Source organism: Pinus tabuliformis, chromosome 1_2 (genome assembly GCF_031772625.1).
Source record: "Pinus tabuliformis cultivar Carrire ecotype Pingquan chromosome 1_2, CPIR1, whole genome shotgun sequence".
In the NCBI taxonomy this organism is placed as follows: domain Eukaryota; kingdom Viridiplantae; phylum Streptophyta; class Pinopsida; order Pinales; family Pinaceae; genus Pinus; species Pinus tabuliformis.
In genome coordinates, this window is record NC_142298.1 from 402,629,221 (window position 1) to 402,656,122 (window position 26,902).

General features: G+C 40.2%; 1 protein-coding gene across 1 annotated transcript in view; it reads left to right on the forward strand.

Moving 5' to 3' along the window:
* SRT1 (sirtuin 1) overlaps positions 1-26,902 on the forward strand; it is a 318,614-nt gene that overhangs the window by 134,991 nt on the left and 156,721 nt on the right. The window contains exons 7-9 of the mRNA XM_089395271.1: positions 22,138-22,217; positions 22,680-22,758; positions 25,743-25,796. Coding sequence (XP_089251397.1) covers positions 22,138-22,217; positions 22,680-22,758; positions 25,743-25,796 — 213 coding nt within the window. The remainder of the gene's footprint in view (positions 1-22,137; positions 22,218-22,679; positions 22,759-25,742; positions 25,797-26,902) is intronic.

Consider the following 26,902-nt stretch of genomic DNA (forward strand, 5'->3'; position numbering starts at 1 on the left):
CTCTAAGAGAGAGAGAAAAGATCCAATCCAAAGTGATGATGAGCAAATGAACTCATCTCACTTGTATTTATACACTAATGAGGAGTTCGAATTAGCCTCCTTTGCCTACATAAGCCCCAAAAATAAAATAATGTTCTAATAATCCAACTTTTGGTGACAAGCCCACCAAACTAGCTCATAAATGAAAGAATGAGCCTCTCAATGTTGATTTTTGGGTAGCATTGGATGTGCTCTAGCTCCAAAATTTTGTGGATGGGCTAGAACACATGAGATCTCTAAGACCTAGAAATCTTTTGGTGAAATTCCATCCGGATTGTATTTTATTAAAATAATTAATAGTTTTAATGGGGTTCCTATGTCAAAACTTAGGAAAATTAAAATATTAATGCGTATTAATGAAAATAGGGGTGAGAAGCTTCTAAGAGATGAGGATCAAGTCTAATTTAATCTTAGCCGGTTATTAGAGACTTAATCTCGGCCGTTGATTTCTCAATAGGAAAAGTATAAATCGAGGCTTGGGGTTAGTGGGAGAAGACACAGAGAGACTGAAGAAATTGATTTTCTGAAGTGAGAAGTTTTCGAGAAGGAAATCGATTGGGGAGATATTTCAATTGAGGGTTAGTGATAGTTCGGCAATACGGACAGAGAGGCGGAGAGAAACTTGTGGAGGCAGCGCAGTAGCCGGGAGAGCTGATGCTGGGCTAGTTTGGGCCCACGCAACCTTGATGTAGAGCTAGGAGGGCCAGTGCAGAGGAAGAGTTGCCTTCCACGTAGAAAGCTGGGGGGCTCCTGGAAATTGCCGGAACACTCGGGAAAGCTGACACAATGGGTAGAAGTGCTGACGCAGAGCCTTAAAGAGCTGCACGTAGGCCCACGCAGTTACTGCAAAGGGGCAACGCAGTTATAGCTGGGGCCAACCAATTTTGCTGCCGGAACAACCAGATTCTGTTGGGTGAGGTGAGGTAAAACTCACTCAGGTTCTCTGTCATTGTATTTCTCTGTCACTGGTTTGCGTGGAGGGCAACCGACATTTGTATTCAGAACTTCTGCTTAATAAAAGAAAACGCTTAGAGTTGTTGCATTGGTTTTCTTGCATTAGGGCAAGGGGTTGGCCCCTTGTTCTCCAAACAATAAACTTGTGGTGCTCCCATTGGGTGTGGGGGCACATCATTAACTTCATGGGTATCCAAAATGAGTCGAAGATGCCTGTAGATCATCTCTAGGGGCTCTGATGATGATGTAGGGGATGCCACATCGTCCTACAAGTCTTGGGTCACCTGCCAAGTGCATGATACATCTGTGCGGCTGGCGGGGAAAAAATGAGCCAAGTGCATCTTCCTCATGCAACGGGAGTGTCTCGAGCATCTCTGACCATCCTTAGGGATCCATGGAGCGCTGTCTCTTGCTGTGGAGGCCCATGGATCTCAACACACACCCTACATGTGCCAATGTAGCCCTTTGGAGGATTAGGACCCCGTATAGGGAGACCAAACCCAAGATGGAGACCATCTCCAATGCTACATAAGATCTAATGCGTCCCCCAACCTTCCAGTAAAACAAGTCATTAGAGAAATCGAGGAAATGTGCTTTACCAATCATGGACGACAGGTGGGGACATCATAATGGCCCAACCTTCCATAATAGGCTTCAGGATGTGCCAGTGTCTCCTAAACTCCAAATGGGGTTAACCAAGAATCCTATTAGGTGGTTTCTACTTCTAAAGGGGATAATATATTCAAAGGTACATCCTTCAAAAGGTGGTGGCATGTGACAGATAGGTGAATGAAGTAGGTGATGAGAAGGGGTAGCCTTGGGTCACATGTTGGGGTACAAGGGTAGCTAATAAGAGGGAAGCCCACATTTGGGTATATAATTTATAGGAGGGAGAAATCGTGGTACACGAGGTGCCTCGACTTTGATTTTTCCACCCTTCTTTATATGCCTTTTGCCGTTTTATGATTTTCTTTGATTAACTACTCGGCCCAATGGTTAAGAGCATGATGCATAATACATTGTAATGAATACCCCTTTTTTGAGGTAGGGCGACTCATCGCCTACAAGGGGTTGGGACAATCATGGGCTCCTATATGATGGAGGAGGCTCATAGAACCTATAGGAACCAAGGTTGTGGCCATGATGATGGGGTAGAGTTGATGTTTTGGCTTTTGTCCACACACTAAATGTGTTTGTCCCGACCATCTTTTGCATTTTGTGTTACGTTTTCCTGTTGAATGTGGCAAAATATGCTTTTATCTTTCTTTTTAGTTGTATCAACCTCCGAGCATCATTCTAAGCCTGACCCAAGGTGTGGGCAAGGGGAAGGGGCAAGCTAATTGTATGTGGACCCAGTGGGGGAATGTGGACCCAGATGGGAGAAATGATGAATGGGGTAATAACGAGTGGAAAGAGGGTAGTATAGGTAGATAAGGGAGCGAGACCACGCAACCAAAATTGGGGTTTCCCTTGAAATACCATCCCTAAAGCCAAATGATCAGTAAAAGAGATACCACGAGACTAGAATACAAGGTTAATATTCAAAAGGGGTCTAGGGTACAAGGGCACAGACCTAACCCATTCTTTCCGCCAAATCCCCCCATTAATCTATGCCCAAAAGTGTCAATGAAAAGCAAACTACAATACTCAATTACCAAATGACAAAGGCATACATTTAGGTTCGGGAGGCCCACCTTCAAACATATGATCATGGCAGATGGGCAAGGGACCACATGGCTGGTTCAGGTGGCGGAGAAATGGCACAATGAGCTAGCTGGTCGCTGCAAGGGGCTACCGACTGAGGACCATCTCGGAGATATTTTTTTTCTCCTAGGGTATCACCCACAAAATGGTGGGTAACATTTTGCTCCAACTCAAACAGGAGGTCACGAGAACTCCAACAATTTCTTGGTTACCGTAGACCTGTCACCTGCACATATAATAGATGGAAAAACACGAGGCAACATGGTTTCGCCATGTCTCATGATCGCACATGCTATATGTCAGGCCATAAAATCAACAGAAAATAAAATATGCAAATATGCATCTCTCTACCATGAGAAATATTATATGACGTTAGTTCTAATGCAAAAATCAGTATGCAATGCATCCTACCCTAACCTGCATATGACGAAGCTATTATTAAGTGTAATCGCAAAACCATTGCAACCAACATATCATCAAGTCAATATAAATATGCCCACCTATATGATTGCTCATGCAACAAATTCCAAAGCGAACACAAACCCAAACACATGGAGGTTGTTGTGGGCGGGAGGTAGGAAAATATGATGCCTTCACATGGATGATTACGTGAGAAGAGGCAAGAAAAGGATGTAATCTAGTCCACAAGATCTTCTCTTGCAACCAAAACATAGAGATGTCAACAATGAAGCTCATAAACTTTTAATAGATGGCAACCTCTAGAATATCACTTCTACCATTGTCCTTATTATTTACGTCATGGCTTATGGCCTTCATTGGGTTATGATTAACAGGAAAGGGAGGCCGACGAGATGAAGAAACACAAGTAGGTTGCACATGATTATACTGGAGAGGGGAGAGTATTCGAGTGATCAAAACCTTGAGGGTGCGTCCAAGGAGGAATAGTATAAACAATGAAGAGCTTCTCCTTGACACTATACTTGGGAGGGGGAAAGGGCTCACAGTTACTTGAGATCATATGACCAAGGGTGAGGGAATCACTTGATGAAGACTCAATATGTTGACCAATAGGACAAAGGGAGAAAGAAGTATCGTATTCAACAGGTTGCGTTTTCCCAAATCATAATGTAAAGGCTCAAGTGATTTGATCATAGGATCATACTCGGGAGAAGTGGGAGCCTTATCAATTTCCTTAGTATCAAAAGTTGGGCCTGTCCTGTCCTAAAGGGAGAATTGATAATTTCCAACTGCCCCTATTTATGCAAAGGAAAATGAAGATTCTCCTTCCCAAGGGTATAAATGGGTATGTCATCATAAATAGTGTTTATAGGGAAGGGAAGACTAATCTCATCTTCATCCTCCTTATCGGTGTCGTAAATGGGAGCACAATCAAATTGAGGACCAAGAATTTCCCATTTCTCCTTTTCACTGTTTAAATAATCTCAATGTCATCTTCCAAGGGGCTAATGGGATCATCCTTTTCAAGGTTTTCAAAAGAGGATTCATTGGGAGTAATGTCCTTGAGAAAGGAATGGTTGGTCTAAATTTCACGTTCCATAAATTCATCCTTTTCATCATGTGGACCCAAGGAGGACTCGTCTTCTTGCTCATTACCTAGATTCTTAATGTCTTGATGATGCTTGATGAAGGCTTCCTCTTGGATTTTAATGCAGGGTGTACTTGAAAATGTCTAAGAAAACCATCACTGAACCCTTCAATAGATGAGACGCTTCTAGGTTGATGATCATGCAGCCATGAGTTATCACCATCGAGAGATCCCATGAACAATAACATAAGGACATCTTGGCGAAGAACCTTTTCTCTTGAAGCATGTGCACTAAATCTTTCTACGTGGCCAATTGTGGAGAATGGATCACCATCAAACAAGGGCACCCCATGTACCATCCTTCCCGCAACATGATTAGGATGCCCAAGGATGTTAGCAATGTCCAAAGCAGGGAATTTATTAAAGAGAGGTAACCTATTTGAGGTATGCATGAAAAATATGTAGGAGTCACTCGAGTGAAATTAAAGAGGCCTAGAAAAATGCTTGCTTCACCCCACAAGCATCGACCTTAAAGTTCAATGAAGAACTAGGGCTTCCTTTTTCCAATGGAGTCGCCAATAATGATATGTCAATATGTCGTATAGGGAACAAAACACACGTTTTGTATTCTCGACAACGGCGCCAAAATTTTACAACTCAAACTAGCAGGGTACCTAAAAGGGATCCCTAAAGGGTAAATGGTAGACTAAGGGCAAAAAATGGAGACTTAGCTCACTATCACCTCAGCTAAGGCTCCCTTCTATTTACGGACTTTCACTAATGGGAGGAGATGCGGTATATTATAGAGTCACTGATGAAGGATAAATCAATGAATGGATGTGGAGTGACCCAAATAATCCCCTTGCCAGAAGAGTTTAAAAGATGGAGCTTGCTTGCTTTCTAAGCAAGGTACAATGTCTTCCAGGAAAAGGGAGGGAGGATTTGAGGGTTAGGTTTATGGGATATGACTTGTGATGGAGTTTCCCAATCCTAAAATCCTTGTTGAAATTGGTATACCGTATGGTTCTTGAAAAATTGTCTTTCAAAGGAACGAGACCACATGGGACCAATTGGACTCAGTCTAGGTCAGGAGGAAGAATTTTAACAACCAATGGTGTCCTTAGCCTAGACAGGGTGGGGGAAATGATCAAAGAAAGAATATTCACTTAAAGGTGTTGAATTGATCCACTAAGGTACTAGCCTTTGGGGATGCTAGGGCAAAGTTTGATCTCGGAGCTAGGGCTTGGCATTTCTCACAACTCCACTATGAGAATGACATCAAATTTGGAAGAGGTCTTGAGGAAACACCAACGCAAGAGGGGCTAGGAGATTGAAATTTTTGGAAGGCTAGTTCGTCGGGAAAATGATGCCCTAGGTGACCCAACTTTGCTAGACCTAGGAAAAGGTAAAAGAGGTTGGTTTAAGGTGACCACCTTTTGGTAGATTAGTGCCTTAGTCTTGGGAGAATGGAGTCTATGATGAATATGAGTGAGGACCTTTGGTTCTTGGTCAAGGAGGCCCCAAGACTACTTCGCTAGCCTTCTAGGTCAAAGAGAAGCAATCTTGTAGCTTTTATACTTCGATGTGCGAAAGGTGATGGCTTATCAAGATAAATTTGTTGATAGAATTACCCCTAGGAGATTTCATTCACATTACATGGCCCATACATTGAGAGATGCTATAATAGAGACAAAATTCCATAATTTAAGCAGTAAATGCATGCAACAATTAGCCCCCAAAATAGTCAAAATCCCAATCCAATGTATATGACAAAGTAAAACAAGAATAACATTAAAGGCATGCAATTACATGCAATAGAATATATCCAACCATCCACAATTTGACAAGAGAGAAGCTCCATGATAAGATAAACCAAATCCACATATCAAGATTCATCCATAAAGCTCCAATTCATGCACTAAGAAAAAGTGTGAAAATCTCAAGAGAGGAAAGATCCCATCCAAAGTGATGATGAGCAATGGATTAATCTCACTTGTATCTATACAGTAATGAGGAGTTTGAATTATCCTCCTTGGCCTACATAAGCCCCAAAAATAAAATAATGTTTTAATAATCCAACTTTTGGTGACAAGCATGCCAAACTTGCTCATAAATGAAAGAATAAGCCTCTCAAGAGTTCAAATAATAATATATGCATGTCGTGGGGTCCTCTAAGAGGCCTAATGAGGTCCATGGGTGCCATAATGAAGAGTAGGACCTTCAAAAGTGATGGACAAGGGTTTGGCCCCTTGTTCTCCAAATAAATAACCCGTGGTGCTCCAATGGGTGTGGGGGCACATCAATAACTTGATGGGTCTCCAAAATGAGTCGAAGATGCTTGTAGATTGCCTGCAAGGGCTAGGATGATGGTGTAGGTGATGCCACATCGTCGTGCAAGTCCGGATCATTTGCCAAGTGTATGGTGCAAACCTAGGGCCAACTGGGCATGATGGATCAGGTGCATCTTACTCATCCAATAAGTGAATGGCTGTGGGGATCCATGGAGTGCTGTCTGCTGCTGTGGAGGCCCATGGCTCTCAACGCACATCCTACATGTGCCAGTGTAGCCCTCTAGAGGGTTAAGATCCCGTATAGGGAGATCAAACCCAAGATGGAGACCATCTACAATCGTGCATAAGATCCAATGCATTCCCTAGCCTTCCAGTACAACAAGTCGTTAGAGAAATCGAGTAAATGAACTTACCAATCATGGACCACAGGTGGGGAATTCATAATGGCCCGCCCTTCCATAGTGGACTTCAGGATGTGCCAATGTCTCTTAAACTCCAAATGGGATTAACGAAAAGTCCTATTAGGTGGTTTCCACTTCTAATGGGGATAATATATTCAAGGTACATCCTTCAAAAGGTGGTGTAATGTGAAAGATAGGTGAATGAAGTAGTGGATGAGAAGGGGCAGCGCTGGGTCACATGCTGGGGTACAAGGGTAGCTAATAATAGGGAAGTCCACACTTGGGTTTATAATGTATAGGAGGGAGCAATCATGGTACATGAGGTGCCTCAACTTTGATTTTTCCACCCTTCTTTATATGCCTTTTGCCTTTTTATGATTTTTTTTGATTAATTGCTCAAGCTCAAGGGGTAAGAGCATGATGCATAAGACATAACAGTGAATACTCCCTTTTTGAGGTAGGGCGGCTAATTTCCCACTAGGGGTTTGGGACAATCATGGGTTCCTATATGATGAAGGAGGCTCATAGAACTTGTCGGAACCACGGTGATGGCCATGATGATGGGGTAGAGCTCATGTATGGGCTTTTGCCCAAACACTAAATGTGTTTGTTTCGACTATCTATTGCATTTTGTGGTACGCTTTCTTATTGAATGTGGCCAAATATGCTTTTATGTTTCTTTTTAGCTGCAACAACCTCTGTGCATCATTCCATACCTGACCCACGGTGTTGGCAAGGGTAAGGGGCAAGCTAACCCTATGTGGACTCAGTGGGGCAATGTGGACCCAGGTGGGAGAAATGATGAATGGGTGACAATGAGTGGAAATAGGGTAATATAGGCAGATAAGGGAGCGAGACCACGCAACCAAAATCAGGGTTTCCATGAAATAATATCCCTAAAGCCAAATGGTCAGTAAAAGAGATTCCATAGGACTAGAATACAAGGTTAATATCCAAAAGGGGTCTAGGGGACAAGGGAACAGACGTAACCCATTTTTCTTCCAAATCCCCCCCATTATTCCATGCCTAGAAGTGTCCATGATAAGCAAACTACAATACTCAATTACCAAATGACAAGGCATACCTTTAGGTTTGGGAGGCCAACATTCAATCATACGATCATGGCAGATGGGCGAGGGACCATATGGTTGGCTTAGGTGGCGGAGAAACGACACAATGAGCGAGCTGGTTGCCCGCTGAGGACCATATTGGAGAATTTTTTTTTTCTCCTAGGGATATCACTCACAAAATGGTGGGTAACTGTTGAAATTTCTAAGTCTACCCATTAGAAATTTAATTTGTATTCTTCTGGTTTATTTCTTCTACTTGTTAAATTCGAACAAGTTATTTAAAACATATAAATAATGAAATAAACACAATACAATCTCGACATCTCCAGATCATCAGCGGAAAGAAAAAAACACACAAGTGACACCGTTATTTTTGGACAAAATGTCCCCGGAAAAACCCAATGCGGGAAAACCGGTGCAACTATTCTGAGGGTTTATTATTATGTAGTATTTCCTTGAGTACAACTGGGTGCCAAACTTGCTCACCCGAGAGAGAAAAACAACGGCAACAATACCTCTTTATTCAGAAACAAGTATTCAGAAAACCTTTCCTACGAAACCCTCTCCAGCCTCTCTGAACGTTGGCCCTTTTGGCCTTTGCGTCAACCCCAAACCCCTCTGCGTCAGTCCTCTTAGGCACTGCGTAGCCTCTGGGACCCTTTGCGTCACTCCAGCGGCTCTCTGCGTGGATGACACAGTCCCTATGGGCTCTGCGTGGCCTGGTCTACCTGCTGCTTCTCTCTCTCTGCCTCTGCACTGGTCTCTTGACACTGCCTCTGCCTCTCTGTCCAGTACTCACTGCCCCTCACTGCTGATCACTGATTCGACTTTGCTTAGCAACCTCGCTTTAGCAAAACGAATGACTGATCACTTTGGTGTATTCTCCAACTGAACCTCAAGCCTCCTCTTATACTTTTCCCGTTCCTTCAACGGCCAAGATTACATCTCTAATGAACGACTAAGATTAGATTTGGCTTAATCCATGTCATTTGGAACCTTCTAACCCAGTTTTATATTAATACCCATTAATATTTTGTTTTTTCTAAGTTTAGACTTAGGAACTCCATTAAATATACTAATTATTTTAATATCTCATAAACCAGGTAGAATCGTCCCAAACCATGACTTTGTCTTGGAGATCTCATGTGCTTTAGCCTCTCCACCAATTTTCATGGGTAGAGCACATATGATGCTGCCCCAAATCAACAGTAACATCTTGCTCCAGCTGGGATGTGATGTCTCGAGGAAGTGGGCGAAGCTACTCGAACGGGAAGGTCACAAGAACTCCAACAATATCTTTGTTATTGTAGACTTGTTACCTCCACATATAATAGATGGAAAAACACGGGGCAACCTTCTTTCGTGGCGGCTCATGATCGCACATGTTATATGTCAGGCTATAAAATCAACAAAAAATAAAATATGCAAATATGCATCTCTCTACCATGAGAAATATCATATGACGTTAGTTCTAATGCAAAAATTAGTATGCAATGCATCCTACCCTAACCTGCATATGACGAAGCTATTGTTAAGTGTAATCGTAAAGCTAGTGCAACCAACATATCATCAAGTCAATATAAATATGCCCTCCTATATGATTACTCATGCAACAAATTCCAAAGCGAATGCAAACCCAAACACATGGAGGTTGTTGTGGGCGGGAGGTAGGAAAATATTATGCCTTCACATGGATGATTATGTGAGAAGAGGCGAGAAAAGGATGTAATCTAGTCCATGAGATCTTCTCTTGCAACCAAAACATAGAGATGCCAACAACCAAGCTCATAAAATTTTAATGGATGGCAACCATTGGAATGTCACTTCCATCATTGTCCTTATTATTTACGTTATTGCTTGTGGCCTTCATTGGGTTATGATTAACAGGAAAGAGGGTTGACGAGATGGAGAAACATAAGTAAGTTGCAGATGATGATTATATTGGAGAGGGGAGACTATGGAGTGATCAAAACCTTGAGGGTGCGTCCAAGGAGGAATAGTATAATCAATGAAGTGCTTCTTCTTGACACTATACTCGGGAGGGGAAAGGACTCACAGTTACTTGAGATCATACGACTAGGGGTGAGGGAATCACTTGATGAAGACTTAAGATGATGACCAATAGGAAAAAGGGAGAAAGAAGTATCGTATTCAATAGGTTGTGTTTTCCCAAAATCATAATCTAAATGCTCAAGTGATTTGAACATAGGATCATATTCAGGAGAAGTGGGAGCCTTATCAATTTCCTTAGTATAAAAGGTTGGGTTTGTCCTAAAAGGAAAATTGATCACTTCCAACTGCTCTCTTTATGTAAAGGAAAATGAAGATTCTCCTTCCCAAAGGTATCAATGGGTATGTCATCATAAGTAGTGCCCAAGGGGAAGGGACGACCAATCTCATCCTCATCCTCCTTATCGATGTCGTAAATGGGAGCACAATGAAATTGAGGACCAACAATTTCCCATTTCTCCTTTTCAATGTGGAAATAATCTTCAATGTCATCTTCCATGGGGCTAATGGGATCATCTTTTTCAAGGTTTTCAAAAGAGGTTTCATCGGGAGTAATGTCCTTGAGAAAGGTAAGGTTGGTCTCAATTTCACTTTCCATAAATTCATCCTTTTCATCATTTGGACCCAAGGAGGACTCATCTTCTTGCTCATTACCTAGATTTTTAATGTCTTGATGATCCTCGATGGAGGCTTCCTCTTGGATGCTTAATCCATGGTGTACTTGAAAATGTCTAAGAAAGCCATCAGCAAACTCTTCAATAGATGAGATGCTCCTATGTTCATGATCATGTAGCCATGAGTTATGACCACTGAGAGATCCCATGAACAATAACATAAGTGTTGAGAAATCTAGGGCATTAGCATTAGGTGATTTCTCTTCAATTAGTGACTGCTTGTGAATGCTTTTTACTTCTTTAGATTAGGATCTTCTTCTTCTTAGATTATTAGTGTTCTTCTTCATCAAATAGTAACCAATGTATGAACATAAATTGACAAGAGACACAGAATGTAGGCTATGAGCCAGGGCCAAAACCTCACTCTTTGAGAGGAAAGCCCACACAAATTCTTCTTATAGAGATTCCAATCGATGAATACCAAGACCAAGATCCTTGACCTATTAGCCACTCCAAGACCAAGACACAAGTCTTCTTGACAGTCATTCTTCTTCTTGTCTCCTCTTCCACTTCGACCTTCTTAGAATCACCAATATCTTATCACTGTCTTCACACTGAGATCTTCTTTACTGTGAGATCTCTTTACTGTCAGAGACCTTGCTTCAATGATGTCACCGTGTCCTCCTTCCACATGATACCATTAGTTCCTTGATCACTTATTCTTGTAATGACATCAAACATTGCTTACTATGGTATTGTCGAAATTATGTCTACCCTCTCTGCTCTATTCCACACTGTAATCCAAACTGTGTCATATATATATATATATATTGTTGTCTAGATGACATGACACCGAACTGTTCTTTACTAGACTTACCACTGCAATCTGTCCATTCAAACTCAGACATAGATCCGAACCTTTGTTGATAGTGGTTAGCTATAAATAGAATCTTGCTCTCCCTTCTTCATCCGAGCTTGTCTTTGTTTTGGAGATCCGAACTCATCTTCTATTCTACCCATCTGAAAAACTTAGAGAGATGTTTGAAATTCTTTGTGGAAATGTGAAGACCCTACGCTCATATATATAGTAGTATGTCTGTAAATAAGCTGACCTATAAAATCGAATAGGTGTGTCTTCATAGGGTGCGCTGACATGAGTTCTTTCATTCATTTAGAGGTCGACTTGAAGAGGAGGACTGTGCTTGTCTTTGGAGGGCTTCAAGACACTTTAATAGACTCATATACATTTGACACATGCTCAAGAAGAGCTCTTCATACATGACATTAATTCTTTTGACTTTAATGACAAATCCTAAGCCTCTCAATGGGAGCGATCTAAATAAAAACTCTTGCTCATGAACCCATGAAGCAAGGCATTACAAAAATAATTTTATTTACTTTCTTTTCATCATTTACAAAGACTCTAATTACATGTCATTATGAAGACCGAGCCTAGTTACACTTTTCAACAATAAGGACATCTTGGTGGACAACCTTTTCTCTTGAAGCATGTGCACTAAATATTTCTACGTGGGCAATTGCGGAGAATGGATCACCATCAAACACGGGCACCGCACGTGCCATCCTTCCTGCGACATGATTAGGATGCTAGCAATGCCCAAAGCGGGGAATTTATTAAAGAAAGACAACCTATTTGAGGTATGCATGAAAAATATGGAGGAATCACCACGGTGAAATTAAAGATGCCTAGAAAAATGCTTGCTTCACCCTACAAGCATCAACCTTAAAATTCAATGAAGAACTAGGGCTTCATTCTTTCAATGGAGTCGCCAATAATGATATGTCAATATGTCGTATAGGGAATGAAACACATGTTTCGTTTCCCCAGCAACGACGCTACAATGTTACTGCTCAAACTTGTAGCGGACCTAAAGGGGATCTCTAAAGGGCAGATGCTAGATTAAGGGCAACAAATGGAGTCTTAGCCCAATGTCACCTCAGCTAAGTTTCCCTTCTATTTATGGACTTTCACCAATGGGAGGAGACCTGGTATATTATGGAGTCACCGATGAAGGATAAATCAATGAATGGATGTGGAGTGACCCAAATAATCCCCTTCCCAGAAGAGTTTAAAAGATGGAGCTTGCTTGCTTTCTAAGCAAGGTACAATGTCTTCTAGGAAAAGGAAGGGAATATTTGAGGGTTACGTTTATGGAATATGAATTGTGAAGGAGTTTCCCAATCCCTAAAATCCTGGTTGAAATCAGTATCTCGGATAGTTCTTGAAGAATTGTCTTTCAAAGGAACGGGACCCCATGGGACCAAGTGAACCCGGTCTAAGTCAGGAGGAAGGAGTTTAGCAACCAATGGTGTCCTTAGCCTAAACACGGTAGGGGAAAGGATCAAAGAAGGAATATTCAATTAAAGGTGTTGAATTGATCTAATATGGTACTAGCCTTTGAGGATGCTAGGGCAAAGTTTGATCTCGGAGCTAGGGCTTGGATTTTCTCACAACTCCATCGTCGGAATGTCATCAAATTTGGAGGAGGTCTTGAGGAAACACTAGCGCAGGAGGGTCTAGGAGATCAAGCTTTCTGGAGGGCTAGTTCATCGGGAAAACGATGCCTTAGGTGACCCAACTTTGCTAGAGCTAGGAAAAGGTAAAAGAGGTTGGTTTAAGGTGACCACCTTTTGGTAGATCAGTGCCTTATTGTTGGTAGAGTAGAGTCTATGATGAACATGAGTGAGGACCTTTGGTTTTTGGTCAATGAGGCCCCAAGACTACTTCGCTAGCCTTCTAGGTTAAAGAGAAGCAATCTTGCAACTTTTATACTTCGATGTACAAAAGGTGATGGCTTATCAAGATAAATTCGTTGATAAAATTACCCCTAGGATATTTTATTCACATTACATGGCCCATACATTAAGAGATGCTATAATAGAGACAAAATTCAACAATTTAAGCAGTAAATGCATGCAACAATTATCCCTAAAAATAGTGAAAATCCCAGTCCAATGTATATAACAAGGTAAAACAAGAATAATATTAAAACATTTACTTACATGTAATAGAATATATCCAACCACCCACAATTTGACAAGAGAGAAGCTCCAAGATAAGATAGACCATATCCACACCTCAAAATTCATCCATAAAGCTCCAATTCATCCACCAAGAAAAAGTGCGAAAATCTCAGGAGAGAGAAAATATCCAATCCAAAGTGATGATGAGCAAATGAACTTATCTCACTTGTATTTATGCACTAATGAGGAGTTTGAATTAGCCTCCTTTGCTACATAGGCCCCAAAAATAAAATAATGTTCTAATAATCCAGCTTTTGGTGACAAGCCCACCAAACTAGCTCATAAATGAAAGCACAAGCCTCTCAAGAGGTCAAATAATAAATGAAGAGTTCGAATTAGCCCCCTTGGCCTACATAAGCCCCAAAAAGAAAATAATGTTCTAATAATCCAACTTTTGGTGACAAGCCCACCAAACTAGCTCATAAATGAAAGAATAAGCCTCTCAAGAGGTCAAATAATAATCTATGCATGTCGTAGGGCCCTCTAAGAGACCTAATGAGGTCCATGAGTGCCATAATGAAGAGTAGGATCCTCAAAAGTGATGGACAAGGGGTTGGCCCCTTGTTCTCCAAACAATAAACCTGGTGCTCCCAATGTGTGTGGGGGCACATCAATAACCTCATGGGTCTCCAAAATGAGTCGGAGATGCTTGTAGATCATCTCTAGGGGCTCTGATGTTGATGTAGGGGATGCCACATCGTCCTACAAGTCTTGGGTCCACTGCCAAATGCATGATACATCTGTGGGGCTGGCTGGGCAAAAATGAACTAGGTGCATCTTCCTCGTCCAACGAGAGTATCTCAAGCTTCTCTGACCATCCTTAGGGATCCATGGTGTGTTTTCTACTGCTGTGGAGGCCCATGGCTCTCAATGCACACCCTACATATGCCAATGTAGCCCTCTGGAGGATTAAGACCCCGTATAAGGAGACCAAACCCAAGATGGAGACCATCTACAATCCTGCATAAGATCCAATGCATCCCCTAGCCTTCTAGTACAACAAGTCATTAGAGAAATTGAGTAAATGAACTTACCAATCATGGACCACAAGTGGGGACTTCATAATGGCCTGCCTTTCCATAGTGGGCTTCGGGATATGCCAATGTCTCCTAAACTCCAAATGGGGTTAACCAAGAATCCTATTAGGTGGTTTCTACTTCTAAAGGGGATAATATATTCAAGGTACATCCTTCAAAAGGTGGTGGCATGTGACAGATAGGTGAATGAAGTAGGGGATGAGAAGGGGCAACCCTAGGTCACATGTTGGGGTACAAGGGTAGCTAATAAGAGGGAAGCCCACACTTGGGTTTATAATTTATAGGAGGGAGCAATCGTGGTACATGAGGTGCCCGACCTTGATTTTTCCACTCTTCTTTATATGCCTTTTGCCTTGTTATGATTTTCTTTGATTAACTATGCGGGCTCAAGGGGTAAGAGCATGATACATAAGATAATACCCCCTTTTTGAGGTAGGGCGACTCATTGCCCACCATGGGTTGGGACAATCATGGGTTTCTATATGATGAAGGAGGCTCATAGAACTTGTAAGAACCAGGGTGATGACCATGATGTTGGGGTAGAGCTCATGTATTGGCTTTTGCCCACCGCTAAATGTGTTTTTCCTGACCATCTTTTGCATTTTGTGGTACGTTTTCCTGTTGAATTTGGCCAAATATGCTTTATTTTTCTTTTTAGCTACATCAATCTCCTGGCATCATTCTAGGCTTGACCCGAGGTGTGGGTAAGTGGAAGGGGCAAGCTAACCCTATGTGGACCCAGGTAGGAGAAATAATAAATGGGGTAATAATGAGTGGAAAGAGGGTAATGTAGGCGGATAAGGGAGCGGGACCATGCAACCAAAATCAGGGTTTCCCATGAAATACCATCCCTAAAGCCAAATGGTCAGTAAAAGAGATCCCATGGGACTAGAATACAAGGTCAATATCCAAAAGGGGTCTAGGGGACAAGGGGACAAACCTAACCCATTCTTTCCATCAACTTCCTCCATTAAGCCATGCCTAGAAGTGTCCATGATAAGCAAACTACAATACTCAATCACCAAATGACAAGGCATTCCTTTAGGTTTGGGAGGCCCACCTTCAAGCATACGATCATGGCAGATGGGTGAAGGACCACATGGCTGGCTCAGGTGGCGTTGAAATGGCACAATGAGCTAGCTGGTGGCTGTTGGATGCCGACTGGGCACCATCTTGGAGAATTTTTTTCCTAGTGATATCACCTACAAAATGGTGGGTAACAGGTTATTTTCGATGAAATGGAGCATTAAGTGCTCAGGAATCAGGTGATGGCTAATGAGGAGGGTAGAGTTTATGCTAGGCTTTCGCCCAAGCGTTAACTTCTATTTCGAATATCTTTTGCATTTTGATTTTCTTCTTTTTTATTTCGTTGTGGCCATAATATGTTTTTCCATTCTTTTAGCTGTATCAACCTCCAGGGAAAAGCTTCACGGTCGTACTCAAGGATGTGGATAAGTTGGTGCCAAAGGCCAATGAACCAATGACAAGTTGAAGTCGAAGAATGGAGGTAGTATATAAGGGTTTTGTAATGTGACATGGAGAGTGTCAAGTATGGTGTAAGGGAAAATGAACACGCAATATTAATTTGGGTTTTCCAAATAGTGCCCCTCCTATGACCCTAAGGCCTTAAGGGACGTCCTACTGGACTAGGTTTAAGGATTAGCCTCCCTGGTAAGGTGAGAGAATGGATTTACAGTCAAGATCTGTCAATCTTCCAGATCACCCCTTTATCCATAATAAATGCCCCAAAAAAACAAGTATAAGAACCTGATTGCAAATGATCAAAGTCCTTTTGAATAACATCCCTCCTTCATTCAAGAGGAAATGTCGGACGGTGAGACGTATGTGGGTGATGCAGATGGCATATCATCATCATGAACTGAATATCAGGGGTTGTTCGCTGGCTGGCTATCAAATGTAGGAGAAAGGTTTTCTCCTATATCATTACCCATTTTGGTGGGTAATAGGTACATTTTTACTAAGACCATGACAAGAGGAGTTCAACAATGAGAACCACCAACATTGAGGTACCTAGAGTGCTTGTTGCACTTGATTAAATGCTAATCCCATACCCTTATACATGATAGAACCCATTGGAATTTCTGCAATTCTGCCAATCTTGAAATCCCAAAAACTGTTGAGTTTGTTGAATTTTGATTGTGATATGAAATTTGACTTTCTCCATATGAAGTTAGATGTTGGAATGACTTTACTTCCTAGAACAATTATTGATAATGTTAAAAATTGAATTAAAAGCATAGAAAAGGAAAGATAAAGGAGACTTTTCTCTATTTTCTTGGTTTGTCTCTTTTGTTTTTACTGATTGTCTTGTTACCCCTCATATTGTATGAGATCTTACATGTGATTTTTATCATGACAATTGTTATTTCATCACAACCTAGTCATACTTGCAATTTTCATTACATGTATCCAAGGCTTGCATGATGATATTGATGGAACAATCAACTGATGAGGCGAGGCACTATTCATGCATTCTTTAATATACTTGCTTCCGTTATGATAGTTTACATGTTGACCACCTTAGGTTGGGATTTAAAGTCTCTAATGGAAGTCATTTGTTTGCACCTCTATTTGATCTTTGTTATTTTCCCTTAGTTGCTAGTTTGGAGCATGGCACTATGATTTGGTTGATTTGGGTTGAACACCCTAGGTCATATGGAAATTCTTGGCATGATGATGGTATATTTGGCATATTCACAGTTCATTTGGAGATAATGATCCACTTTTGAACATTGTTCTATGTTGATCTGGCCCTCACATTGGTTAGATGTTGATGAGTTATAATGACACTTGGTTCTATTTAATGGATACCTTAGCACTTGTGGGTTTGTTTGACATGTGGATTACATCTTAGCTTGGCACAATGTTCTAGGAGAGTGTTCCTCATATGCTCTCATTCTAGGAGGATTTAGCCCTCTCAACAATTAATGTGAATGATTTGATTTAGTTGGAACGTTATCACTTGAACACCTTTGCTTATTTGGATGCTTCTAGCATGTAGATTGAGTTGTGGTGAGTTGGACTACTTTTGCTAGTGAAGTGCTCCCTTTGCCTCGCCTTTCCTTGTACATATGTTGAGGTGCAATGATCTTTCATTGATTTTATGATGGGGCTGTTCCCTTCCTTGATTGAACTAGTGGACCACTTTGATGACCATTACAAATGGATTGATGATAGCATATTGTTGGTTGAATTCTCATATTATGTTGATCTATCCCTCTCATTGGTTTGATGTTGATGAGTTATAATGACACTTGGTTCTATTAGATGGACGCCTTAGCACTTGTGGGCTTGTTTGACATATGGATTACATCTTAGCTTGGCACCATGTTCTAAGAGGGTGTTCCTCATATGCACTCATTTCTAGGAGGATTTACCCTCTCAACAACTATTGTGGGTGATTTGACTTGGTTGGAACCTTATCATTTGGACACCCTTGCTTATTTGGATGCTTCTAGAATGTAGATTGAGTTGTGTGAATTGGACTACTTTTGCTAGTGGAGTGCTCCCTTTGCTTTCCCGTTCTTGGTACATATGTTGATGCACTGGGATTTTTTTTTGTTTTTTTATGATGGGGCTGCCCGCTTCCTTCATTAAGCTAGTGGACCACTTTGATGACCATTAGACATATTGATGATAGCATATTGCTGGTTGACTTCTCATGTTATGTTGATCTATTCCTCACATTGGTTATATGTTGATGAGTTATAATGACACATTGTTCTATTGGATGAATGCTTTAGCACTTGTGGGATTGTTTGACATGTGGATTACATCTTAGCTTGCCACTGTGTCCTATGAGTGCTACTCATATGCAGTCATTTCTAGGAGGGTTTAGCCCTCTCAACAACTAATGTTGATGATTTGGCTTGGTTGGAACCTTATCACTTGGACACCCTTGCTTATTTGGATGCTTCTAGCATGTAGATTGAGTTGTGTGAATTGGAATACTTTTGCTAGTGGAGTGCTCCCTTTGCTTTCCCGTTCTTGGCACATATGTTGAGGCACTATGATGTTTCATTGTTTTTATGGTAGGGCTGCGCCCTTCCTTCTTTGAGCTGGCGGACCACTTTGATGACCATTACATGTGTATTTATAATAACATATTGTTGGTTGTCTTTTCACATTATGGATCTAGCCATTTGGACGTTCTTTGAGGATTTGTTGTTGGAGGCCAAGTTGTCGAGATGTCCTCGACTTGCGGACCATATTTACAATATACTTATCATTATTGGTTTTCTCTTGACCTTCTAGTGAGTCGATCCATGGATTGAGGTTTATTGTGCATATGTTGAGACTTGATTAGTGGATTGATAATCTTGGAGGACTTTATGGAGGGCCATTGGAGCATATTGACATGGTCAATCACTTTATTGAGGAGATAACCTTACTTGATGGTCACATCTTGATGAAGACTGAGACATGTGGCATGGCCACCTCTTGTTGGTTATTATTTGACTCATCATTTGAGTTGGTTAGGAGATATTGGTTGTTTATGCATTTCTGGTAGAGATATAGGATCTCATTTTGGATATTATTACTTTATGTTACAGTTTTGAGCTTTGGACTCGATATAAGAGAGGCTCCTCCCTTTTGTAATGGTTGTTGAAAGTATGGTAAACATTGAGAGCTATTTGTTGAAGATGTTTTGAAGGCTATTGGAAAATTCCAGTGTTCATTCTTGTTTATGTGAGGCATCTGTGGGAAACTTTAGATGAATGAATATTGATGCTGAAATATACTTGAAAAGGATTTGTTTCAAGGGTGATTTGTGAAGGTTTATTCCATTCCGATAGAGGGAGATAGAGGGATTTAGGTGTGGTGTTTCCTGTTTACTTCCTTTGATGTTTTATGCATGAATGTGTCTCTCTCTCATCTATCATTTTCTAGGGTTGTTGCTAAATTATACTTTACAGTTGAACACATCCTAATAAACAAGTTTAAAGGTAAACCTCTTGTAGGGACCAGGGTTTTCTAGAAACTTTCTGCATTAATTACAGCAATATAAAGCTGGCTGTAGCATGCATTTTGTAGCTCTGTTTTCCCTAATTACATACTAAATACAGCTCTCTAAATCTGTCCTATTGGTCCCATATGCTCAATTTGGATTTAGGCACTTGTCTTTCCTTTCAGCCACCCCTAAAAATCTAAAATATTTAATTTATTTTATGTTGATGCAAATCTGGAATTTACTGTTGCAAATAACATACATCATATTTGCCCAGAGTTTAAAATTATTTTTCAAGTCATAGACTTAGCTGCCTTTTTGTAGCGCTGTTTGTCCTAATTATATATTAAATACAGCTCCCTAAATCTTTTCTCTTAACCCCATATCCTCAATTTGGACTTAGGCACTTGTCTGTCCTTTCAGGCACCCCTAAAATCTAAAATATTTCATTTATTTTCTGTTGATGCAAATCTGGAATTTACTGCTGAAAATAACATACATCATATTTGCCTTTTGAGTCATAGTCTTAGCTTCCTTTAAGGATTCACCCATTGTACCGGAGAAGAGCTGGGCTAAAGCGAGTGAAAGTGTTACAGAGGTGACGGTTGGCAGCCTTTCTATCTTTATCCCTAGGGTTTCTGTTCTTGCTAGGGCTTTGTCACCTAAGGTGAGGGTTTAGGAGGTAACAGTTTTTGGCAGTTGTCAGGGGGAAAGTCCACTTCTCAGAAATTTGAAGTTCAAACTTCATGACATTCGATGTGCACTAAACCCAGGGTTTATCATAAAAGCTCATGTGACATCTCAACTGGCAGAAAATTTTCTTAAGAAGTACTCTACAAAGAGTTTTTCATGAGGCATTGTTCACCCAATTCCAGAAGCTAGAAGATATTATAGAAAAGGAGTGAACAAGAAGACTAGTGAGTTACAAAACATAAGAAATAAGTGGTTTGAATTTATTGAAGATATATGCTAGTTATTTTTAGACAACTTAGGGAAACATACTCCTCAAATCAACATAACTGCACCCTAGTTGGATGAAAATTGCAAGCCATTGGATTTCACAAACACTCTTGGAGCCCCTCATGACATACTATATAGGACATTAGATGAGTTACCCATATTTCAAGGAAACAATGCTACATTGGATATGTATCATTGCATTGCTTTCATTAACATGATAAGAAGAATGAAGGTTCTACATCTTGATGTAGTTCTGACATTATTTGTATTATATTTGGAGGAAGTTGCTATTGATTGGTTCACAAGTACCTTTAATAATAGTATTAGTACAAAAATTTCCATCTTAATTAAAATTTAACAGAAATATTAAGCTCTCTGTAGCATTCATTTTGCAGTTCTGTTTTCCCTAACTATATATTAAAAATAGCCATCTATGTCTGTCCCCTTGATCTCTTGATCCCATATATGCCAATTTGGATTTAGGCACTTGTCTTTCATTTCAACCACCCCTAAAAACATAAAATACCTCATTTATTTTCTGTTTATGCAAATCTGGAATTTACTGCTGAAAATAACATACATCAGATTTGCCCCTATTCTAAGAAGCCTTTTCAAGTTATCATAATTCATTACACTTAGCTGCCTTAGCAATTCCCCCCCTGTAGTGGAGGTGGGCTTGTCTAAAGTGAGTGAAAGTGCTACTGAGGTGACAGTGGGCAACCCTTATATGCACATGAGACCTTATATTTTTTTTCCTTATAGGGTTTTACATGTGTTTAGTACTTTGCCACCCAAGGTGAGGGTTTTCGAGGTAACAGTGCTTGCTAAGGTGCTCACACCTTTCAATTGCAGATATGCACATGAGACAGTCACAGTGACTTGTATAACCTGATTCCTAAGGATTCTTGGTTGTATCCCAGACTGAACCCTGGGTACTGGTCAGGTATAGTCAGTGGTTAGATCTACGAGAAGATACAGTGAAATTATGGGAAGATTAGCAGATATCTAACCATCAGATATGACAGTTGAGTTGCCCAAAACATGATGATGAATTTTAGTAGTAAGTGAATGATCTTTAGCCGGGGAGAAATCAGCAATGTACTCTTCCTCTGGATCCTCAGTGTTATCTGTCCTCCATGTTTATAGATACTGGTCTACGTGGTTCTGCATGTTTTAAGATCGAGGCCTCTTCCTCCGCTTTGGCCTTTCTCTCTTGCTCTCTTTCCATTCAAGGTCAAAATTTATATCCCTGTAAATTTCCCAGACCCATCATGCTTTTTCTCTGAGGCAGGACTCTTAGTAAGTCTTAGTTAAGTCTAATGGTAAGCAGGCTGTGTGCATTGCCTGATAGCCATAGCAGCAGCAAAAGTTCTAAAGAAGAGAATTTTGGTCCTGAAGAAAATATATCATCTCAAATTGTCCTTGTATTTTCAACAATAGAGTAAACATTGTTGTGCATTGAATAAAATGGATATTAACAGGAACTTTAATTACCTTATGAGTATTCTTTTGTGAACCCTTTATTTCCTGTTGCAGGATGCATTGCCTCCAAAAGAGATAAACCCTGCAGAGAAGCACTGCAAAATGGCAGATCTTGTAATATGTTTGGGAACCAGGTAATCAATTTTGGTTTTGCTTATTGGAAATTTAAATGGATTATATCTGAAGTTATAAAGCTTGTGCCAGCCTGGCACATTTTTCTTGGTATCAATTGTGAATTAAGCACACACATTTCTAGACAAAACTGTCAGGTGTAGTGCTTATGGCTAAAGTAGCATACTTGAACATAGATGAAGTTGATTTGTTTGCATTGGAATTAGCAGAATAGAATTCAAGAGGCAAAGATGTAATTTTTAAAATATGTGCGTAGTCTAAAATATACTTTGAGGTTGGAGCTTTTAAGATTTCTTTTTTTAATTATTTATAACTAACAATGGAGATACAATAGTGCTCATTTCATTTAATCACTCCACAGAGGTCATTTGCTATCAGTCCTGCGAATTTTATGCATAAATTCAAATAGATTCTCTTCTGTTTGTTTTTATAGATAGTGAGATTCCTGTTTGTGTTCTGGGCAGCCTTCAGATAACTCCTGCTTGCAACTTACCTTTGAAATCAGTTCGAGCTGGTGGCAAGCTTGTAATTATCAATCTCCAGGTACATTTTCTGATATGATATTTATCACTTTCTATAAAGATAGAAAAATGTTGCATTTGTTTTTGAAAACTGCATTTACATTTTCCATTTGACCATCTGTGTTTTTCAAGTATTTAGTGCAAAAAAATTCAGATAATACTTGGGAACACATTACTTCCAAATGGAATTAACATGCTTGCTAAAATATGTGTCCCAGGTAACTGTATCTGGCATAACATTTCTTTTAGTGTGCAGTTTTCACCCTTTTCTGCTGTAGAAGGTTATTCTGTGCACACCATGGTCTCAAATGGAACAATAGATCCTTTAGTGGTGAATAACTTTTTGGTTAACATTCTTTGAAATTTTGTTTATATTTAATAAATCCTAAATAGAAATGCTACAAAGTTACAAACCTCTCGTGCCTTGGGAAACAACGCATTACTTCATAATGGAATTAACATGCTTGCTAACATATGTGCCCCAGCTGTTTTTGGCATAACATTTCTTTTAATGTGCAGCTTTCACCATTTTCTGCTGTAGAACATTATTCTGTGCACACCATGGTCTCAAATGGAACAATAGATCCTGGAGTGATGAACAGCTTTCCCATTAACATTCATTGATATTTTGTTTATATTAATAATATCCTAAATATAAATGCTATACACTCTTGTGCCTTGGTGAATCACATGATTTGCTGTTCCTAAATGGTATACCCTGCTTCCCTGGCTCCAATAGTTTCACATGTTTTCCTCATGCCATGGGAGCTAGTGTGGTAGACTACAATCTAGCCAACAGGAATATGCTTCCATACATTCATTAGCTCTTCATTACCTAGACACCCACAATCAGCAACACCCTCCACTCCTTACTGTTTGTGCTAACCCTCCCCCTAGGGTCCCTTCTGTACCACCATATGCTTTGAGAATGGGGACCCGGATGTCTACATCATCAGCCTTAACAAGCTTCTCGTGCTCACCCCCTCCATGTTTCTTGTCCCTCGAGTCAGTCTCCTCCAAGTATGATTTCCTTTCCAAAGAAATTTGGTAAGCATCCCTCAATCCTTATCCTCACACTGCCAGCTTTCCTTCATGCTCCAAATCAAATTTTAGTCCCATGAAGAAGTGGTACAATGAGTGATGCAAAACCTTTCATAAACATTTTCGTTACACCTGCTGCCAGATTCCCATTTTCTACACCCTAGTATGGAAATATTATATCCTTCCTCCACCACAAGAAACACCTTTTTATAGCACAAAGGAGATGTGAATTACACGTCAGTTTGTCATTACCCTAAAGCTCATTGGTGTATCAATTTCCCCATCACTCCAACTTCCTTATTGTTCTTGATCTTTTGTCCATGTTCATGCGCACCATTGCCCTTTAATGAACTAAATTTGATCCCTAAATAAACTCGGCCTCTGCAAAAATAATTCGAACCTTAGCTCGGCCCTTCAAATAAACTCGACCTGCATAAGAATTTCACCTTCACCAAGGGTTTTCAGTTTCCTTAATTTGATCTTCAAATTTGTCTTCGACAGCATATAAATGCAGATTCAATAGATAACTTCTTCTCCTTCAGATCCCATGAACTTCTGCAAATAAACTGCTTCAGTTGAGCTCTGGTGAGGAATCTGGATGATCCCTCCTCTTGACCTTCGATATGAAGTACAATTGAGAGATCTGAAGTGATCCCTCCTCGATGACTAGCTAGGGTGTATCATTGCAACACCGAAAATAATGTGGCCGGATCAGCTAAGGTGGCTTTCGCACCACCAAAACTACCTCCTCACACAAGTTTTCACCCTTATCTTCAAGCTCAAAGAGCTCTCAGACTAATTACCAAAACATCAATCAAATCATCATCCAGCATGTCCAAGAGCCAGTTTCACTCTTCTTTTTCTTGTTGTGTCTGTCAGAATACCATGGGTCATCCAAATACCATGGATCAACTTTTCCTTTATTTTTTTGTAAGTAGAGGAATCGACAACTGGGTCATTCTCGTACTCGCATGGCACGAGGCCAATTCCGGCTGCTACCACTATACCTGTAGGGCCTATGACCTGTCCTCTCCTAGACCGGGTTACAACAGGGGGATTGAACCTTAGATCTCTTAGTTTCCATGCTTTCATATTGCTTTGATCACCAATTGAGCTGCCCCTTAGGACGGGTCGCGTTTTCCTTTTAATAAAATGACTTTGTAAGGCTCATTTCTTAATTGATCAAAAAGTCACTTAACTATCTCCTTTTCGGAAAGGGACATTACATCTCTGTTTGGTAGCACTTGACATCTACTTTCACTCTTCTCCACTGACTTGACAACAGCCACAGAGTTTCACATGATAAAGTTAGGTTTTGAATCAGTAAGAAGAATACATAAGAATGGACAGTAAGACTGAAGATACATATTCATTAGGAACTCATAGTATGAATAATGCTAATGCATTACTGATCTTACTGATAATACTTATAAAAACTGTGTGTGTGTGTGTGTACAGTCTCAAGTGGTGCATGTACCACAGTCCTCTCTGTCGCATCATTTCAAAACAGTAGTTAATATAACAAAGTCTTAGTCATGTCCTAAAGTAGCAACAGGAATTATGCCACCCTTTTTATCCTACAATCTTTGAGCTGCTAAGCTCCTCTGCAAGACTTGAATTTTGGGAATGTGGCATCAATTGTATCTATCTATGAATCTAGACATGCTTTTACGATTTTGGAACTATCCATTTCTATATGATGGCTGTCCTACGATGTGTGTGTATATATGTTTTAGAATCTGGACTAATCACCCTCTTTTTAGTGGAAGTTAACTGAATTGATCTCATGTAATCGGGCCTTTATAATATACTTAATTTGTTTTTCATGACAAAAGTATCACTTTGATGGATCTGGATTCAATTTACGGACAAATTTCTGAAAGACAAAATTGTCATGTGCCTAATGTAAGGATTTTAGGCCAGGTTTGACAATCTGAGATAATTGGATTACTGTTATGTTTGCAGGCAACTCCAAAGGACAAGAAAGCTGCTTTGGTGATCCATGGTCAAGTGGACCAGGTATCGATATTGATTCTTGAACAAATATCATATGTAGGATGGTTTGGTTGGGCCATTTTCTTGCTGCTTTTGTACATTTTCTGTTGTGTGCACTTCTTGCACTGCATACATTAGAATCCAGCAGTCTATATAAAGGTGGCAAGGGTTTCTTGTGAATTATTATGGACATTGCCTCAAAAAGGGGTGCTTTTAGGCATGCCCCTAGAAAAGAGGTGCTTCTGGGTACATCCCCACCAATTTTTTGCCTATAAAGGCTTAAAAAATGAAAAAAAAACGCTCACACACACACACCCTACCTCACTTTCACTTTTTTTTTACCTTTTACACTTTCATTCCGGGATGCTCATTTTGTTTTCAATGTTCATTGTCCATTGATAATTTTCAGTGTTAACTTTTGAGGCTCGACTCTAGATATTGATGACGTTAGACCGAGTCTTTGACTTGTTACTATTTACCATTTGAAACTTCAATATCTAGTATTTTTCTTTGTACTAATCAGATTTGAGAATGATGAATTTAAATCAGTGAATCAATATTTTACTATTTTCTGTTTCATTTTTTATCTATGAATCAATGTATTTCATTACTGAATCTGGATCTAAAACATGTTTATATCATTTACAAATTTGAATTAGTACTATTTTACTGTTTATTATTTATATTACAGAATGATGAATTTGCATGGGATGGATTGTTATTGTTGGGATTTTATCATTGCTTCTTTATTTTTAGAGATGGGGATCCCTATGCTAGGGACCCCGATTTTTGGTGGTGCATCAACATGTCCCCCATGTGTGTCTCCCTGTTCCCACACTCCCCTATTCCAAACACTTGCTGGAACATTGGTATAAACGCTGATTTTGGATTGCTGGATGTATAGCCCCATCTATAAAGGCTAGTTTTGGATTTCGCATCATGTAGTAATCTATGAGAGTTAACATGAACATGGTTTTCCTTTATAATATATATGACATTTCCCGTAATGTTTCCTTTTTTTCGAGGGGGTGGTGGTGGGGAGGGAGGGGGGCGGGAGGTGGAGTCACGTTTTCAGGTGCTTCTGTTTTGGGAACTTCCAGACATTTTCATGTTTTGTGCAACGTAGAATG